The sequence below is a fragment of the Anas acuta genome, chromosome 6 (assembly GCF_963932015.1).
Source record: "Anas acuta chromosome 6, bAnaAcu1.1, whole genome shotgun sequence".
Taxonomy (NCBI): Eukaryota; Metazoa; Chordata; class Aves; order Anseriformes; family Anatidae; genus Anas; species Anas acuta.
Window position 1 is genome coordinate 6,162,493 of NC_088984.1, and position 21,437 is coordinate 6,183,929.

At 40.5% G+C, this 21,437-nt stretch overlaps 1 protein-coding gene across 1 annotated transcript in view; it reads right to left on the reverse strand.

Moving 5' to 3' along the window:
- SPOPL (speckle type BTB/POZ protein like) overlaps positions 1–21,081 on the reverse strand; it is a 33,314-nt gene extending 12,233 nt beyond the window's left edge. Inside the window, exons 1-5 of the mRNA XM_068687115.1 lie at positions 20,870–21,081; positions 5,801–5,934; positions 5,509–5,630; positions 5,093–5,244; positions 1,740–1,867 (exon numbers count right to left, since the gene is read on the reverse strand). Of these exons, the coding sequence (XP_068543216.1) occupies positions 1,740–1,867; positions 5,093–5,244; positions 5,509–5,630; positions 5,801–5,878 (480 nt within the window). The 5' untranslated portion in view covers positions 5,879–5,934; positions 20,870–21,081. The remainder of the gene's footprint in view (positions 1–1,739; positions 1,868–5,092; positions 5,245–5,508; positions 5,631–5,800; positions 5,935–20,869) is intronic.
- Between the last annotated feature and the right edge of the window lie 356 nt (positions 21,082–21,437).

Consider the following 21,437-nt stretch of genomic DNA (forward strand, 5'->3'; position numbering starts at 1 on the left):
ATCTTAAGCTACCAATCATAAAACATGTCCTTTTTTCAAACACATGATCCTTACTCCAGAGATTTCAGAGTTGTGTTTGCGAGACCACTCACAAGAACAAAGGTATTTATCCCCTAAACTCCAAAATGATGAGGAAATGCTAAAAACAAATAGTAAACAGCCAATCTTCTGGGTCCTGGAATCTGGGCAGGACATCCAAGTTCTTCCTCCACAAGATCAAATTCACTTTACTTCTTAGGAAGCTATGCAAGATGCAGCTTTTGCACTGCATCTATGGATTAGGATTAATGTTTCTTTTTTACATTGCATACCCTCCTGTATGAGGGTGTACAAGAATGTACAAATTATGACTTGAACAAGTTTAGTGTGTGAGGTGACAGACATGGAAAATGCACATCTTTTGTGGTTTTGAATCTGTGGTGGTCCAACAGTAAATAAGGTGTGATACTTTAGGAAACAAGTTAAGGAAGCAGTCTAAGACCTCATTATCTAAGCACTCTGTAGGAAAAACATCTCTGCAGATAATTTATTGTTTTATAATTTGTTATAAAACAAGCTCTCTCTAAAATTATGTAGTGACCTAATTCCAAAAACAAACAGTAAGAGCTGTTTATTTACAAACCACTTACAACAAGGAAAACTTAAAATGACAAAATACTCAAGAGTATCTTTGCAGAACCATAAAACACTTGTTACATCTGCTTTTATCACCCAAATAATTGTATTCATAACAAATTTATCATGCAGCTAATTTAACTTGTCTAAGTGAAAATAAGATGCACTATATTTGCAATATCTAGTCTCAGGGGCCACATTTCAATTATTCTTCCTACATAGCATAATGACATATAATTAAATTGTAATCTTGCCAAGACAATTTTACACATTTCCTGTAAATACACAGATCAAAGCAAACTTATTAGCAGTTAAAACATCCATCATCCTCCTAAGCCACTAATCACTTCATGGCAGCAGAGATAGCCAGCCAATGTATATTTAACACACAGTACTTACATTACGACTTTCTCTAGCTTCCATTTTTAACATATAATAAGCATTTTATTCAATATTAATACATCAACATAGGTTACCAACAAAAAACAATATCATAAAAGTGACCTATAATATACCATGAACTTATACCATAGCTCTCAATATTAATTATCAGTACACTAAGGAACATCTTTCTGCAGGATACTTGTATTTGTTCAAAAACAACATATAACAGTTACTATAAAAATAAAGTATTTAATTTACATGAAAAAACTCCTAACTGGCTATAGCCATGAATAATATTACAGTAATATAGATTCCAACTATTAGCTATGCTTTTGTTTTTTTTAATAATGCAAACCAGCAGACATTTCCTTTTTGCTTAACTAGTGAAGAAAAATCCTGTAATTTCAAACACAACCTATTTGAAGGTGACGTCAGTTAAATGAGTCTTTACACATCACTTATCGGTCACCTTTTTATAAGTAATTTTACAGCTGACTTTAACATAATCCTGGCAAATTCTTGGGAGTTGCAGAGTAAGTCTGAACTGATTGCCTGAACCTACATTTCAAAACGTATCAAAAAATGAAACAATACAATGCAGACAATGCAACTAATGCATTTCTTACCATACTTATTTTTGGAACAAAACATTTACATTAGTGTTAAAATGAACATAAAAACATACAAAACAGCATTTTCTTTCCTTTTTAAAAACTAATAACTTAAAAGCTTATACCTACCTCGCAAAATAACGTAAGCTTGTCATCTGGTAAAAGACCATTAGCTTCATCTAGTAAAAAATCTCTTCGGATAAATTTCTTAAAACCCCAGTCCTTGCCTTGCACAAACCGATACGCTCTTTGGCTTTCTGATAAAATAAAGTTATGTACAAATAAAGCAAGTTAACAATATAAAAAAAACAGTAACACCTAAAAAGTCTATACGAAGGGTAAGTCTTAAGACAAAAAATAATTTAACACATTTGGATCGTGTCTGTCACATTTTTAGGAAACAACTGATTAAAGTTTTTGGTTTTGTTTTTTGTGGGGTGTTATGATATCAAAAATTTGATAGCTCTTAGAAGAGCATCTCTTAAAAGAGCATGATCTGCAATTCAAACCATAGCATCTCCTCCTGACGCGTCATCCAACAAGAGAGTTTTTAGTTGAAGTTTATAAAAGCCAACACATCAAAACAAACAGTTCATGGAGAAGTACAATTACAATGAGCTTGTCATCACAAATGCATTCTGACAACACTTCTGCATTTGTTTTAAGTCAAAACAGACTTCTTCCTGAAATGGAAAATCCTGTTTCACAAGTTCATATTATTTTGGAATACAGCAAAAGCATAAAATAAGCAAAACAGAAATAAAAGCTTCCAACCAACTATTTCTCTGGTCGCGAAAATATACATTTTAGCCATATGCTGTGAGATTTTTTTTTAATCAGGTTGCTGTGATCACTTTTTTTTATCCTGTTCTAATGTCCACAGTCTATAAAAAGGGTCCCTAGGGTCATATTAATGCGAATACATGCACTGAGTAAAGTTATTCTGTACTGCTTGTCTACCCTAAGCTGGTCACTTGTTCCACTAAATGAATTACAGGAAAGAACGCAGAATAGTTTTATTTGCAAGTAAAGCACGGCAAGTTATATTTAGAAAAACTGTTGAAACAGAAAAGAAAAAGAGTATTTCTGAAATAATACCAAAGAATTAAAAAAAAAAAAAAACACAATCATCCCCACTTCTCCATAAAAAGGGATTTTTCTTTAATTCCAAAAAATGCTGGACAAGAATCATTTAATCATTTCATCTGCTTTATGAACAGATATTTAAATTTATAAGTTCTTCACAGAAGACTGAAGTCTGAAGCTTGTTATGAACATAAAGTATCTTTCAAGACAGAATCAAGTTAAAAAAGCACTCCTACAAATTCCAAAATAAAGACATGAGGAAAGTCTAGCTTCTCCACAGTTAACTTAGTAGCATCACTGAAATATATAGTCTGTTAGATGGTCAAGTTTGTGTTAAAGAACAAACATATCAAGCTGATTGTTCTCACTTTCAACAGCTGGATAAATAAGATTCACAACAGCTCTTTCACCAAAAGTAGATGAAAATGTCTTACTGGCGGCTTACATTAAAAAAAAAAAAACAAGGAAGAACAACTCAAGAACTGACAAGCTTCATCACTCGAAGTGGCAGTCTGTGCATGAATTATCAATTAACAAAGGACATCAAAAGTTGGGCATCATTACATGGTATAAATAAAAACAGAGCCTCTCCAGGAGCAGATGGTAAATGGCTGGAAAGTCCAAGAAATAAGATTTCTGTTGGTAATTTCCCAAAATGAAAAGATGTTTAATTCCTGCAGTGCAAATACAGGACAGCTACTATTGAAGAAACTTAAGACATATTCTTTAGGTTCTTTTCTAACACCTTGTGATTTTTAGCATTTCAAGGACCGCCTGACAAATAATCTTCAGATCCTTCCCGCCCTACATTGTATGGCCCTCATTTAGGGCAGCATTTTGGAAGAGGATGAATATGGAAAAGAAATAAATGTACATACTTAACTCCAAAGAATCCAACTATTTAATGTTTTTGGATTTGCACTCAGCTTTGTGGATTTACATTAGATATCACAAGTGGGTCCAGTCATATAAGGAAAAAGTGGCATGGAATTGCTACCTTGAACCAAAATGTTAAGACCCAGTTTGCAGAGAGAGAAAAGGTAAACTAGTGGATGAAGAAACTACACAGCTATTCAAAGAACAAAGCAAACCCTCCAGAAGACTTTGAACATAAGTACTGGAGAACTACAGATTTTCCAAAAAAAAAAAAATCAGAACTTGCAACATAACAGGGCTTAAGAGACCTTGCAGCATCTGAAGTAGGAAAGGGAAAAAAAAAAGCAGACTGATTTTTCACACACAGGATTAGCAACAGCACAAACCTGCTTGCATTAAGCCAGCATTTGACTGTTGTGCTAAATCAGATTCATAGGTCAGACTGGAGATGGTAGAGTTTAGTATTACACAGAGCATTACCTTGTATTTTGGCAAGCAGACTAAAAGACACTTCTACTTTCAGCTACTAGTTAATGCCCCCACAGCATACATTCTGCTAGTTTCAGGTAATGACATGATTGTGCTTTGGGAAACAGGCATTTAAACTATTTTCCCAGAGATACACAAACAACTGAAAGGTGACTAGGGATTTATACTTTCATTTCATAAGGGCTCAATAAAAAAAGTACATTTAAATAACTTAATTCTATGGAAAAAGGAATAAAACAGTGAATGCTGAACCTTTTTCATATTTGTCTGAACCCTACAGAAGTCACGCTACCATACAGGTATATACTTTTTCCAAACATGTATTAACATATTTCATTTGAATCTTAGACTAAATCCTTCTAGCATGTTTCACTTCTTCAGATACCTTTCCGTATTTAGTGTAAAAAAAAGAGTCCAGCTCTTGAAAGCATATGTTTTCATGAGAATTCCAGCTGTCCCAAAGTTTCCCAAAAAGTGTTTCCAGTCAAAGTTGTGCTTTCAAGTTTGAAAAAAGAGCCAAACATTTTTCATATCAAGAGGCAATTAAATCCAATAAATTACTTCAAAGTCTTCTAGTTCCATAGGTACATGACTCATGTCTTTAAACTGATTACAGTGTAAATCAGATGAAGTAGATGAAAACATCATAAAAGTGTGTGTAAAAACAAAAACCACTGCTTGTTTAGCCTAATTAACTATGGAAATCAAACACTTTCACTCAAGTTAGAAACAAGCAAACAACTCTACTGACAGGAAGCAAGAGTGATCTGCTAGAAAAGTTAGGTGACAAGAATCTGAAGCGATGGCACTTAGCAGTGCATTGTAATTTATACTGCTCAGGAGAAATTAACATAGCTCAGTGATCAGAAATGTGTGAAAAGATTTTTAATTAACTTTCTAAAAGGATATTTAAAAAGATATTTTCAAGTTTCTCTCAGTGTTAAACTCTGTTTTAATTGAAAAAAGTACAAAGCTAACTTTCTTTGGAATGCTCGTATAGTTCTGCAGGCACTACATTAAGATTCCCTTACCCATTGCTTTAGTTTCTTCTCTTTTAGCATTCAGCAGGGAAAACTTGAATTTTGCTCTGACTTCACTTTTTGGACAACTGACTAAAAGCAAATATAATGACAGGTAGTCTTTGCTTTCATCATCTAATCCCTTTGGATTCACTCTCAGGCACCTGAAAGAAATGCAGAAAATTTACATTTTTAAAGTCATACACAGAATAAATTCAAATCTGTATTAATTTAAGATACTACATGTGCTACTAAAACAAGTGTTTCCCTCATGATTATTGAGGCTACAAAACCAGCAGCAATCTGTACCTACAACGAAACTTCAAGAAATGTCTTAATTTTATTATTTATTCACAACTAGATTTTGCAGCTTTTGCTAGTGGGAGAAAAAATAGGAAAAAAAGCAGTTGCAAGAATAACGACCTTACCACTTCATTTTGTCATTTGGCCCTGATGAAAAGGTAGAACTCTTTAAAACTTCACCCATTTCTTCTCGGCAGAAACTGAAGTTATTAATGGTCCACATGTAGGAAAATTTTACTACTTTAACCTGAACAAAAGATGTAGAAAATTTTCAATAAAATTTAGTTTGTATATCAAGCATTAACTATGAGGATTAGATTATCAGCACAACTCAGTATTTTTGCGTATTGTTTTTAAATGGTTATTATGACTAGAAAATAAATGAAAATAAAGCCATTGGAATTCATGCAATTTCACCTGTGTGTAACACCAGCTTTCAGCCACAGGTCCACTGGACATCTCCCCAGGAGGAGGTGGGGTGGGAACCCTTGACATTGCCACTTATTGCAGGTTATAGTATCAAAATAGCAATCCAGACTTCAGTAATTCTCCTAAAAAAAAAAAAAAGTAATTGAAGAAATTCATGTATTTTTCTTTGGTCACCCTCTGTAAGCATGGAAGAATCTATGTTTCGATATCCATATTCCTGTGTTTACGAAATGATGTAACTGAAAATAAAACCTGAATGTTAAAATTGTTTTGCTATTTAGACAAATTAGGTGTCAAATATTCATTGATGACCACTTCTACGCCAAATCTGCAAGCTGAATCCTCATTCTGTACTTTATAAAAACAAGTGTCTATGCAGTATACAGTGCCACTAACAACTTTGCTTCAACATCTCCTTTTAAAATTATTACACCTTGGTCACTCCAGTCATGTTATAACTTTCCTCGGGATCTTTTCCTTTGATTTGGAGGCTACCTAGGGCCTTGGGAGCATTAGTTATCAGTAGCGCTGCATTAGCTTTCCACAGACATGGCTTTGGAAAAGCACCTAAGCCTTCTGGGAGTGGAATAGATTCAAATAGTTCTCTGATTTTTCAAGGGAAGGTGAGAAAATAAAGTTACTTTAAATGTATTTTATTCACATCTTTCACAGTTGCCTTGTATCTTTAACGCCAATAGATTTTATTGGAAATAATCACAATAATAATCACAACCACTTGCTGGCTGCCTGCTGAAGCACTGAACTGAAACAGTTGAAGCTAACTTGCCAAATCTGAAGAATTTTCCAATAACAAACAGAGCAATCTTGTTACAAGTTACCACCAAGCACTGCAATTTCTTCTTCCCATCAGAAATCGAGTCACATGCCCAGATTCATGACATCTAACTAGACATGTAATTAGTCAGTCTACTTGCACTAGCCTTTTACATAATTAATAAAAGAACATAGACATGTTAGAGTGGCTCTGGGTTACTGGTGACCCTCCTTTAGAGGCTTTGCTGTCATCTTTCGCCAGCTCCAAGCAGCTCCAAGAAGTTGCTAAAGAGAAGTGAAGCAAACCCTGGTCAAGCTGGATGAAAGTCACAATTAAACATTTTCTCTCAGTACAGTAAGTTTTTTTAAATCGTATCCTGCTACCATTGAAGAAGATCAGAAGACTACAACCTTCCTGGAACGCTAGCTTCATTGTTTTACTTGCAAAAACGTGTTATTTGCATTACTGGAAAGAGGTGGTTGCACATCACTAATCATGCTGGAACTTTTCAGAGATGGGCAATACACTTAGAAGCAAGGTTTTATATAAATGTAGGTAAGAACACCCTGAAAGAATATGCACAATTCAGTCACAATGAATGGAGAATAATTCCTTTTCTATGGGGGAGAAAACTTCTCTGTGAATCACAATGATCCTCCCTGGATGCTTTCCTTCATGCCCTTCTGGGACCTCTTCTCACCCACTTGCAATATTAATTAGCCCTTGTACATTAAAGCCTGTTGACATGGAAAACACTCTGGACGATGAATGTGTAAAGCCTTGGGGAGAAAAACCATTCCCAGTTGTTGTCAAATAAAGATGCTACACAATCAGCTAAAGTTCTCTGCAAAGGTATCAACTACACGGAAAAAAAAAAATCATTGGATAAGTCTCATGCAAGATGTGGATCACTGAGACAATTCAAGTTTAATCAAAAATATAATTCAGCTGCTTCCCATAAGAAATAAAGCTTTTCCTTCCACATAAAACTTATGTTTACTTCTGGAAGTCTTCAGTATTTAATTAGTATTTTCTGTAGATCGTAACTGGGGACAGTCAAGTGTTAAATTCAGAAAGTGGAACTCGCTTGCCCCATTTTATTGTTTTCTGTCATGTTCCTGAGCTCTTTCAGTACCTTAGACCAGCCAGCTCCTAGAAGTCCAGTAATTACAGAAGAGACAAGGTTGCCCCGAAGGGGTCACCAAACTGAAAGAGGCTTAAAGTAAGCTCTGTACAGCATCCCCTTTACGAAGCACCCCGTGACCTGAGGCCAGCTACTGGCAGCTACCTGCTCCCTCCTGTCTCACAGCTAAACGAGCCCGACAAACGAGACTGGGTCTAAGTGAAGGTGGTTACTACCTGCCCCTCCATTATTTCCCCGTCAGTCTGTCTCTGTACCTGGTTCTACCCAAGGCATCTGTGCTTCAGAGACTGCTTCAACCTGCTGCGTGGCTTTTATTATTTACTAGTTGCTGGCAGGAGCCGTGACCAAGCACGCTTTTCACATCCTTCAGAGTGGCTTCAACCTTTGGTAAAGTTTCCAATTACCGCATTAAGAGTGGAAAGCTGACTTTCCAGAGCTCCTGACATGTCTTTGAGGAACACATTTGTATCTTACTGTATTTTTGGGCATGGATTCAATAAGTTGAGGGTTGCCAGCACCAAGCGGGCCTTGAGGGGACGGACTGCAAGCAGGCAGAAGGATGCACCTACACATTTACCCCTTGTTCTGAGCTTTGCGTGGGGAAAAGGCTAAATACTACTTTGAAGAAAGTGTTTATGAATCATTGATTAGCCACTGTCATCAGCTTGCACAAAACAAAGGTCTTCAAGTACCAAACCCTCCTCAGAGCCTATTAGGTGAAGCGGCCGGGAGCAGATGGAGCTGCAGCTGACGACCCCTGTTAGAGAAGGACGGGGTGGAATTAAACCAACAAAGTGCAGGAAGGAGGGCTTGTTATCAGCAGGATGAAGCTACTTACTCACAGGGACAATTTTCATGCTAGAACCTGCACTTACTCCTCTGCCCGCTATTGCACACAAAGCATCAGAGGTGACGGGACATTATCATGTCACAGCACCGATGATTTTTAAGGCAACGCCACGCCTGCCTGGACAGGGCTCAACAAAGCAGCCTGTGCAAACATTTCCCTGGGAAGACGTCCGACTGCTGGAGGGAACTTGCACGTCTCCACTCACTTGGGAACACTAAAAAGTTTCAGTGAATGAGAAGTAATTTCCAGCTTTACAAAACGGAAATTACAGATATCTTTAAAGTGTGTCAAGTAACCTGATTTTTTTTCCTTCCCAAAGTGCTGTACCCATACTGAATGCCATGCAATCATCGATGACTTACTCTGAGAATCCACTTTCATTGTCATACTTCAAAAGAAGGGAAAAGCCCCAAACTATGTTACTTAACCTGTACTTTCAGATCCCCAACATGACGGGCTTACCACTTCTCCTGGTCTCTTAAAGTATCAATGGCACCTGCTAACCATTGTGCCCAACAGACCGGTCTCTAAAATCAGCATCTTTGCAGAGCTCAGCACTACTGGCAGAGCAGTAGTGGGAAGAGAAATAAAATGAAATGCAGCTTCTCAAAGCCCATTTTCTTTAGCAGTTGAAGTAGTTTCCTGTTCAAAGAATTACTTGTATTAAGCTTCAAGCTATCTGAAGTTAATTCCCTCTAATTACTCACAAAAGGAGTGTAAAGAAAATAGACTATCATCCATAACATTTATGTACACTAAATTTTATCAAAAGCTGTATAAGCTCTAACTTTTTTCCTGTTACTTTTTAAAAGAGATCTTCAAAAGTACTTTATACACCAGTTTTATATTGAGTTCCAAACATTATCTCGTTTCCCTTCGCAGAAATTATTCCCATAAATTGAATATTTATCAAGATTATTCTAGAAAAAGTTACTTTTCAACCTCATAGCTATAGAAAAACACATTGAGTCTTACATGCTGTGTTGGAATCAATGCACTTGTATGCACAAAGAAAATACCACAGAGAGAAATCCTCTAATCCCTCAATAATAAACCTGCAAAACACTTCAAAACTTATTTCAAGAATTTCCTTAAGCGATAGCATCATCTTTTGTGAGCTCTCACAGGGAAGAGTGGAAGCTCACTACAACTCCTATAACCTAGTATTTCTTTCATCAGAGCAGCAGTAGTGTAAGAGGTGCATGCGTGCATACTAAGAAGTGACCACTGCAATGCCTCCTCTATTTCAGTATGGTGTAACAGTCAGCAAATTACTGGCAGAATTGGACAAACTGCCTTCTGTACAGCATCCAAGAGACCCTGAAAGTTCAACCCAGCCTGCCAGAACCTAGCCATGGATCGACTCACCAAGTCAGTGACCCCATCCCACTCCTTCAAGAGTGAGGATGAAGCACGTTGGGAACTGGAAGGCCAGTCCCTGCTGACCCTTCTTGCACAGGCCCGAGCATCCCCTCCCAGGATGTGTTTTGGCACACCACAGGACTTCAGCACTCACCACATGATATAACTGAACAAGAGGCACAGCGTGGGCTGACTCAAGTCCTGTCCAGCAGCCGAGGAGCAACGCAACACCTAACAGGGAAGTCCAGTGTGCTCCCAAACCATTACTGGACCGAGCTTCCAAAACACCCCAGAAAGAGTCCAGGGAACCTGCCCTGCCTCAAACATCACACGTCTCTAACCAAATTACTTCAGACATTCATCAGCTAACAAGAACTAGAGCAACTTACCCAGAGTGACCGACACTAACATCGTTTAGTAGTGTCTAAAGAAAGCCTAATAAATGGCCATGCCAACAGATCCCACATCTGCACACATCTGGTCACATCTGCATCCCTCCTGACATGATCCTTCCATTCATACTCACAGTTTTACATAACATCAACTTCTAAAGGCCAAAACACCTGGCCACCCGCCAGGTATTTCAGAGTTAAACCCCATGAAAGCCACTCTCCTTTCTGCTTGGTAGCAGTTTTTGCACAACACCTCCTGCCAGCCGGGTCTGGCTTATCCACCAGCACGGAACTCCTGCAGCTGATTAAACAGGCTTCAATGCTGCTCAAATCCACACAAGGCACATTATCTTTCTCTCCAAACCCTAGAGACTTAAAAAATATCATCCAGCTGAAGAGAGAAGTTTACCATTTTTTTTTCCTGTTTAAGAGTTGGTCTTTTAAGCCGATTACGCTTACAAAAATTCATAAGACATTACTAGTAGAAAGAAAACTTTGTAAAAGATAGAATTGTTTCTTAATTGGCAGGATTTGCATCTCTCCACAATTGATCTTTATGAAAGAATTGCTGCACATTTCCTATTAGCTAACTGTATTAAACCAAATTTTCTGCTGGATGATACACAGCACAATAACAGACATGTGAAAGGTCTATTAAGCTTAGGCAGCTTTCCAATTTATTCAGCAGCAGCATCTTCTCTGAGAACGGACTCGGGGTATACCCAAAGAATTATTTAAATACTGTGCTCAATATTTATTGAATTTAATCCCTATCTAACACTGCAACATTTGAGTGCACAGAATTACTAATACTTAATTGCAGTTTTTTTTTTTTTTTTTTTTTATATATATATACACACACATACACAGTTTTTCCACACCTCTGCCACCCCAAAGTTAGAAAAACTGTAGATTGAGCACATACTACATCGAACTTCATTTGCAGCACTTCTAATGTGCAAGTTTCCTTTTCAGGGCAAGTAGAAGGGAACGGCAGTTGAGTTACATACAGAAAATACCCTATAAAGACTTATTGGAGAAGTGAAAGGCCCATAATAGGTAAAAGGAAGGGTTTTTTGAACCGTCATACCAAAAATGCTTACTTAAGCATACGTTTCACTGGAAACGCACAAACCTACACCAGTTTTGAGGCTTAGATCACAAGGTCTAGGCGCTCTTAGCTGCTTCAGCACAAGGTCTCACCCATGCCACCCACCAGCAGGCACAAACACCCCTCAGCACCCACACTGCAAGCCAAATCCTAACTCCAGAGACCAAAAAATACTACCCTGGACTGTGACAGCTGAGAAACTACGTTTACATCCCCGTCACCCCTGCTCCAGGGACAGTGAACTCCAGCAAAGAGATGGGGCAGACAGCTGGGGCAGGCACAGCTTAAAATAGCTGCAGCTAGGACACGGAGTTTAAAAGCACATCCTGAGGTGCTCCAGCAGAAAACCCCAGCAAGGCAAAACCAGGCACATGCAAAATGCACAGCTCCTCAAGGGGATGGGGTAGCAGCTGTAACCAATAACACTGAAGTCAGCAGCTCAAAATTAGCAAGATTATACTATTCGTTGTAAGAACTACAATTGAGTACGCCATTTTTTGTGCTTTTCTCTGAATTTTCTTTCCCATCTTAACCATCAAAAAAAAAAAAAAAAGCTGAATTTTACCTCAGACAAGAGAAAACCCAGTGTCTAGCAGAGTCTGAACCGCAACTGTCTAGTCTACATCAGCCAAGCTTGTTAATAAAAATGCCTCAGCTTTACCTTGCATTATTGTGCTATAATATAGGAAACTCCACATTAGATAACCTAGACTATTCCCTACAGGAGTCATCTATCCATTTCCCCAGAGAAGAAATGCAAAATTATTTCTTAGAGCGTTTCAATTTCATTTTAGTCTAGCTTTATGGGACCCAAAAGATGGGCATTTCCACCACTATTCCTCTTGGGAAGCTATTCTGTTTTAATAGTCAACTGCTGTCTTCTTTTTTCCCCATGCTATACAGCCAAAGTGATCTTTCTCTCTCCTTAGTTTCACTCCATTACTCTCACTCAAACAAATCACTGGCATGTGGAAGTATAATAAATGAAGCATTATTTTTTTCCAAATACTTCAGTTACACACAATCAGAAGTTTACCAAATTGAAGATGGGAACCTTGACACTCTTTTTGCATAAAAAACTTCTTTGAAAGATTTAGTTAGTTGGGTGGGGGTCTTTAAAAAAAATAATCGTGGGATTAGTGTAAAGCATTGGACTACATGCCCCAGAGAAAGGTGCTTATTTGCTACAGAGAAGTTGTACAGAGAAACAGCAGCATAATGCTCTGCTCACTAACCTTTGCAGATTGTTATTACCTGGAAAATTCATACTGAAGCGATAACAATTGCTTTCGGCAGCCAAAAGCTTATACTCACAAATGTTATCAGATGGTTTTTTTTGATCATTCACTTCCCTGTTACCTATCATGGCAAACAGTGAACAAATTTGCATACACAGCTGCATCTTCGTGGAAATTTTGTAAGAGGTACAGCTCATCTCACACCTAGTCAGTGACTCGTAGCAAAACAGTCACAAAAAAATACTACATCCTGTGCAAAAAGCAACTTACATTTATATGCTAGGAAACTAAGCAAAAACACCAAAGCAAACTCTGTTAGAGAAACAGACTGCACTTGATGCTAGCTCACCTAAACAGTCTTGGAACAATTAATTTCAGTGAACTGGGTATTAAAGGTCATCCACAGCAGCATCCTAGGAAAGGCAGGCAGGTCAAGAGGTAGAGCTGCACACTCACTCCCTTTAGTGAATATGAAGTAAGAATCTCTGGAAGTGTTACAATACGAACACCTCATAAAAGTCATCAAGACAAGCAGAAACAGTCCTAGAAAGACATCAAGTTCACACATGTGCACAGGGTTAAAAAAACTAAATAACGTTCTTATCCTACAGAAACTGGTTTCTAAAGCTCCAATACAGGTACACAATTTTTCCTACTCTGTTGTTTCAAAACCAACCAGATATTAGTTTACTTCTACTTTTAGATTTTAGAACAACTCAAAACTAATCTGCTTAAGGTGCATTTTTCCACAACAAAAGCCATTCAAACCTTTGCAGTTTCCTACTATTTCTCCTACTTCCAGCAGTCTTTTTTGCTCAAGACAAGAAATTTTCAAAGCATGTCTTACCTCTTTATAGACAGGTTAAACTAACTCGGCAGCAATAAACTTTTAAAACTATAGATTAAAGCAGAGTAAGGGCTGAGCATAAGTAACATTAAAAAATGGTACAAAAGTAATATTAAAATTGTTTTCCTCGCAAAGGTTAAACTCTTTTTAAAGAAACAATTGCTAAAAGACTCCTATGGCTTTCACTTTCCATTGGACCATGGTGATGAGCACCTCACAAGAGACTGCTTAGCAACGAGCACTCTGGCTTTAGGCACTAAACCCCACTGCTTCTCCAGCTGGGGAGGACAGACCTCTTGCAGCTCTTGCTTTCAGCTCCAGGCTGCTCACCTGGGGCTGCGAGGGCAAGGAAGAGGGGATGGTCCACATCAGGATGCCCTGCTGGGGAACTCCCCCAAAAGGCTAACATCTATTCATGCAACAAAAATCTGTGCAAGTTTTTGAGGATTGGAAATGAAGCCTAGGAGTACATTCTAAGCACCAAGAAAAAATGGGGTCTTGCAAAAAGCACTAGCTACCAAGGTGTGAATACCTGAAATCTTACATCTTGTTATGCAGGATGCTTGCTCACTTTTTTCACCTACTTACACCACCAGTTTGTTCCTCTATGTGTAGGCTGCTTTACTAAAGTTTAAACGCAGCAGTAAGGCAAATAGCACGAGGGGGCAGGCATAGGCCCCTTGGGGCAGCCTGGCTAATCCGAGCATGGTTAAACAGATCACAGCTTGACAAAAACAACTGGGGCTGATAAAAGGCTGCTGATTTAATCAGATAGAGCTTGCTCGTTTGTAGGACACTTCTTCAGCTGCCTTTGGGAGGCTGTTGCTGGCAACACACCCCGCAAAACACCGCACACAGCCACCACCACGGCCAGCTGCCCTCCATCACAAGCCATGCCTCCAGAGCACCTGCTGCTGCCCTCACTGCTTGCATAGGTAAATCAAATCTCTCCCGGTGCTTCCCTGCTGGCCTGGAGCTGCTGAGCCTGTGAAGGTCTCCATGAGCTACAGTCAGAGGTTTGCTTCATCTTCCCTGATGTCAGGGAGGCAGGCAGAAAGCTGGAACTGGCCTGCTGCTTCTCGCCTCCGCCACATCAGGGGCAGACCCAACGTGATTCACCCCTACACTGAGGAGCAGCGCGACGCCTGCAGTGCCACTCTACCAAGTTGCCTTCACAGAAAAGAAACAGGAGGGGGGAAAAAAAAAAAAAATACAATCTACTATCAGGAAGGGAAGAAGCCAGCTCACGCCAAGCAGCAAGCCCATCTTTGCAAGCAACACAACGTTTCTGTGAAGGGTGTGAGGCTAAAATTTATCTGATACACAGATAAAACACAGCTGATGATGGTATTGCCATGTATTTTTCCTCTCCCCACTCGGGGAGAGGTCTCAACTGTCAGAGGGTACAGCATATTTCCAAAACCAACTAATATTTAAATTCTTAAAGATGGTATCTTCACGTTCTTAAAAATGGTATCCGTAAGAAATACTCGAAACTACTGACTACTGAATAAAATCTGATCTGGCTTGATAAGATTATTACTGCAACTAACCACAGCAGCTAACTGTAGACAGCATGCCACATTCGAAACTTAAGAAGACTATCATCTGTGGAGGCTTTTTTCCTATTTCTATTCTCCTATTTCTACATATATTATGATTTTTGTTTATTTTTTGGAGAGAAATCACCTTTTGCCATAAGCAATTACAGGTGCCCCCAGACACAGAAGCCTCTCATGGGACATAACAGGGCAAATCCATTCTTCCAAACATTGGCTGCATCTCTTTTCTCAGACCAACCACATGTCAAGTGTTTGTTTTCCAAAAATGTTTAAAGTACAATTACGCAAATGACATCCTCACTTCAACACAAATATTTTTCCATTTTTGATTTTAAAATTCGTTTCCTACGTGCACAGAAGTAACAAGCAAAATCTAGCTCAGCAGATTCTGTACAGAGATGAAAAGCATCAAAACAAGATCGCATCCCTCCTGCTCCTCTGAAACCACACACACCAGCCCTAACTGCAAGCTCACGTCAACTTCAGTGGCTGGCTCAGCAACGTGCCGTACATCAACCTACAATTACCCAAAGAAGCTAACTAGAGATTTCAGACCATTTGGTTTCTAGTACAACATTTCCAGAACTGAAGTAGTATGACTCAAGTCTGTAAGCGAGTTCATGCAGAGTGTAAGAAGAACTGAAGGCATGGAAAAAAACACCTAAAAATAGGTACAAATCTGGTTGTACACAAATAACTGCTGCAATTATCTTCACACACAGCAGAGACATGACACGAGTTGAAAGGACGGTATTCTGTCATCTTTCACAACAACAGTTATTCAATTTAATACGTAAATATCAGTGTGACCAGTGAATACAAGGCTCATTAAAAGCAGTTAAAGAAGCTTAATGTTATCATAAAATGTTGCTCCATCCCAGAAGCTGAAACAAACTATATTAAGCACTTGCTTGCTAAATTCATTACAAAACTGTTCTACTGATTTTATCTTCAAGAGTTTTGATTACAAACAAATGATTCTGAAAATAAACCCGGTTAGCAAAGAATCCATCTGTTTTAAAATTAAAAAAATCACCAAAGACTACTTGTTGTGTTGCTGAGGTAATGTCTACAGATTAGGTAATTCAGAGCCCTATTGTGTTAAGTTCTGTAGACAGTCAACAAGTCCCTGCACCAAAGCATTTTAAGAAATTATTAGCTAACTAACACAAATCATTACACCCCTGCACTAAGCGCTCAAAGCAAAAAGTGACTTCTACTTCGAATTCATTTCAAGTTCAGGTAGTGGGTGGGTGTTTGTTTTATTCTGTTTGTTTTGACTTAAACATTGAAGACGGTTATGCTTCACAGGCTACAGGCAATGCTAATGGAGAAAACAGATTCATCAATTAGAAACTGAATAAAGAAAGCCAGGAAAATTAAAACTTTGGGGAAAGGAGTTTTCCAAAGAAAAAGTCAACATGGAACAGAGAACTAGAAAGTATGACACCAGAGGAGAAAGTTACACCAGCTGCTCCTCCAGCCAGAAGGAGCTCTGCATCTACATGCAATTTCAGTTGTTCAGGAAGGAACAGCTGATGCAAATAACCTCAAACCTTTTTACTGACACCCAAGCCTAATTAATTTCCCAAGCATTTAATACACAACAAAACACGGCATTGCAAATAAATCAAGTGCGAGTCATCGCTCCCCCTCCTTCCCTTCACCTCCATTTGTAGCCCTGCTTCGGGATTGATTTTGCAAGTGACTCGACCAAGCATGAGCAGGCACCTGGGAGGGGATGAGCATTAAAGCAGCAAGCAGGAAGAAGGACAAGGGAAAGCCTGGCTCCCAAGTTTCACCCATCAATCCTCCCCACAGCATGGCACATGCAGGTACAGCAGCAAATCCTTCCCAGCCCAAGAACTTGGGCAGCTGCTGCAGACACGCACCCCAACACCAGCTGGGCCCTGGCCAAGAGCTACTCGGTGGCATTCTCCCTGGCACACCATTACTTGGTCTTTCTCTAAAGCTCCAAGTTAAATTACATGTCAAGTGTTAATTTCTGTAGTTCAAAGGTGAATTAAGTCACAATATAGTGCAAAGAGCAAACATTGCACGCATGAAGGTGGATGGGACTGACACTGTTCAGTATTCGATTAGGTACTAATTAAAACCTAAGCAGCTGTCCATCCTAAAACGATCATATAGCATGAGCACAGAGCAAACTAGAGCTTCAAATACTGCTAAGCGAGCTCAAATTGTTGTTTTTTTTTTTTTTTTTAAGAGATATAATTTCCTTTACGAAATATTCACACACACACAAGACGTAAATTACCATTTTGTAAGTGCTCATAAAACCTGCCTGCTTCACTCCATAAATTTAGCAATGAAATCAAGAGCACATTAAGACATTTCTAATGCTAAAAAGAAGTGGTTAAAAGTGAAGTACACACAAGGAGCTTCTATAATAGAGGTAAGAACTGAACACAGAAATCTGTTCACCTACCATTCAACTTGACATGAAGTTCACTTAAAATTGTTTTGCCCATCTTTAATCTCTGAGCAAACAGCACGGAAAAGAAGCTAGATTCTTTTCCACTAAAGAAACTGTCCAATTCTCACCCCATGTAGTGGGAGAATATTAGAATTGGTTTATGATTTCCCCCCAAAAAAGACGAGTAACCAATGAAAATTGGCAAGTGTAACATTTGCCACAAAAATTAAAGGGCTTTAAGGTGATACAAGGTAGCATCATGGGTGAGCGCTCTAATTCAGGGAATTTGAAGGTGTTATCTCTCCAGATCATTCCGTGTCAATGAGTTTCTGAATCAGCAGAAGGAGCATCTCGCTTTGCACTACATTTCCTAAACACTAAATGCAAACACTGATCACAAGAAGGTTGGCAGACACAATGAACCGTTTTGCGAGCACACAGGCAAAGACCATTAAAAAAAAAACAAACAACTTTATAGCCCACAAAGAATGGTTTTAAACCAGGTTAAGAAAAGCCACACAAGAAAACTATTAACTTGGGTAAAGCGGAATTATGAAAGTTGAGGGGATTTCTGTTTAAGTTTACTCCAATACTGATCACCCTCCTGCCAAAATTCAACCACACCACACAAGTTGAACAGCACAACACACACGCTATCTAATGCAGTATATACACTACTTAAGAAAGCCACGGAGCTATGGCAAGTGGCCATCCTCTCTCAGTAACAACTACTACTACAAAATTGCCATTACGACCATACCTCCGCCCCTCACACAGTTGCACCAGGTCTCTCATTTAATTAAGCACAAACTAAAGGAGAGGCCTCCTCCTTTTGTTTGAGGCAAGGATGCCAGTAAGCATGCTTTTGGTATGGGTAGGACAAGGAAAAATAGAAATAAGCTGCTGTAAAGAAATAAACAGGGAAGTTTCTCAAGGAATGAAAGCAGGAAAGAAATCCGCTGTGAATATGCAGGAATTTTGAAGTATGAAGAGCAGAGGTATGAACACCTCAAGGAGGCCATCTCCAAAGCGATGGAGCTGAGCTTCATCACGGCCTCACAGGCACCACATTAGGCAACCACTGATGCAAGAGCATCTCCTATTTCATCCCAGAAATGCCCCTGTGATGAAACAGAGCATTGAGTTATTGGGTTTTTCTTCCTCTCCAGTCCAATGAGCTCCACAGAGCTGGGATGAGGCTGCGTGTCCCTCCACGTTTGCTATGCTAATAGGCTTCTGAAACCAGGTAATTCGCACAGGTTAACGCATCCCCAGTGCATTGCTTTGCTACCCTATCATTACTTGACTGTGTAGCTTCTGAGCTGATTTGATGGTAGACAGTTAAGGAAGCACCATCTGTGTGACTCCAAAGAAGCCAAAGTGCTTTAGCATAAGCAGTGAGGGAGGACCTAAAAAAAAAAAAGGCAGGAAGAGAAGTGACACGACACCAACGCTTTTCAAAGCACTCGTGCTTTGATCAGGGCAGAGTATTGTGAAGATCACAGGATTTTACGATTACAAGTATCAAGTTCTTGCTCTCAATTAGAGTAACAACCTCATGAAGATTTCCTTACTCTTAACCACACTTTGTCAAGTACACAAAATGCAAAAGGGGCATGTTGTAGACTTTTTTCAAAGTGACAGAAATGCCTGTAATAAACAAATGAGCCTGCTACAAAATATTGCCAGAGAAAAAACAACACAAACATCTACTTCTCACCAGCAGACAGAAAGAGAATGAGATGGGGTGGGTTTGTAAAACAAGACACATGGAAATCTCCTTCTGAGCATGCCCCACGACCTGTAAACAATCTTGAAATTTCTAATTATGGTCACCTCCTCTACAGGGGCACAAGACAAAGAAAACAGTTATGGTAGATGGTGAAGAGCGTGCACATGACAGAGTGGGAAAACCACAAATGCAGACACAAAATGAAGAAAGAATAAATGAAAAAGGAAGTCGATGAGATCTATGTGCAAGTCTTAACTAGATTATCTATTACTACCCACAGCCAATTCCTTTCTACTTTAACTTGTGCTGTTAATAACAACCGTTTTTTCTCTCCTCTATGCTTATTAAGTGTTTTCAAATACATAAAGATTAACAGAGAAACACAATGTATTGGGAAAAGGAGAAAAGTAGCTTTTATAATATTTAATTTCAACTGACTGCCCAAAATGATTTGTCCAGGTGATTAGGACAGAGAAAACCTGTGTTTTTTAAAAATCCATTTTATATTTATTCTACAGTATCTACAAGTTTTTGACAGCAACAAGTAGCTTACAGTTCAAACCATAACTCTTATTTTCACTGACAGTCTAAAAGCAAGCCGAATTTAAAAGTCTGGCAGAAAGCTGTTTCAGGGCAATACAACACCGAGGATATTTCTGGATATTTAAAATCTCAGGTTTCCAGAAGAGAGTTAAAAGTAGCTTCTGGTGATGTACCAAACCCTGCTGTGTTTGTAGCTTTACGTACAGAATATATATTGCTTAAAAGTGATTTTTGCTGATAGAATATCTGCTTACAAGGGTTGCAAGGGGTATACTATGGCATAGGCACACACGAGCATCGGTGTTTGTCCAAAATCTTTATGCTAGAAGCACAGAAGAAATACTTAGGGCCTGCTAAGGTAACCGTATCCGATTAAAAACAAATTTTTGCTTCCAGAAATAACAAAGAGTCCCGTAAAAAACGGAGAAGGACCAAAACTTTTTATTTTTCTCCCGGAGCAGCGAAACAAACACACCAAACACACACACACACACCTCGGCAGCCGCACGCAGGGCTCGGCTGCGGCCCCCCCGCGGCACCAGCGCCTGCGATCCCCATCAGAGCAGCGCTGGGGAGGCCGAGGGAGGGCCGGGCCCGGCTGCCGAGCTCGGAGCTTCCTCCCTTTGTGTCCGGGGCCCGGCCGCTGCCTCCCGTAGCGCCTTCCCGGCGCGGCGCTACCTCCTGGGTTGACCTGGCGGCCCTGGAGGGGAGGGGGGGGAGGAGGGGGTAACCCCGCACCGGGGCGGCCCCGCTGGGATTTCGGGACGGCTTCGCCTCCTCCGCCTCCCCCGATGACGTCTCCCGTGACGCAATACCTGCCGATGACATCACCGGCTGAAAAACAGCGTCAGCTCAGGCACAAAATGGAGCCCGGCCGCGGCCTCGCGGGGCCACCCACAGCCCCCGGGGCGTCCCCAAACCCCCCCTCACACACACGGGGGGGGCTCGCACCGGGCCGGGCCCTCCGGAAAAGCCCCGAGGACACCGGAGGGGGGCACGACAAAGCCCTCCCGCCTCCCCGGTCCCTCGGAGCCCCCCCCCTCCCCAGTCCGTGCTCTACGTACCGGGGCGCGGCGGCTCTCATAGCGCCGGGCCGGGGGCGGGCGGCCGGCGGGCAGCGGCGGGAGGCGGAAGCGGCGAGGCCGGGCGGTGGTGGAGCCGCATCGCGATCGCGGCCCCTCGCGGCTCCCGTACGGCCCCGCCGGAGGAGCCGCCGCCGAGAGCCGCCGCCGACACTTCCGGGCACGGAGGGGGCGGGGAGCGCCGCGCCGCGCCGGGCAGAGCCCATCCGGGCACTCCGCGGGGCCGCGCCCACACCGCGCGGGGCGGGGCGAGGGCGGCCGTTGGGGAGGGGGGGCGCGGCCGTTGGCGCTGAGGTGGCGGCGGGTGAGGAGCCCCCGGGGTTCCTCAACCCAGACCTTCTCACAGCTTTTTATTTTTAATTCTATTTTTATTATTATTTTTTATTATTTGTCTGTTTTCAGACGGTTTAACCTGAAAATCGTCCCTCTCCCGCTCCGTCTCCCACCAGGCGTTTGTTAGGACTGTGAGGAATAAAAGTTGTGTGGAAAATTCCTCTCACCTCACACATTCACCAGTGGTTGTGCAGGCACAGTATGTTAAGTAGATAAG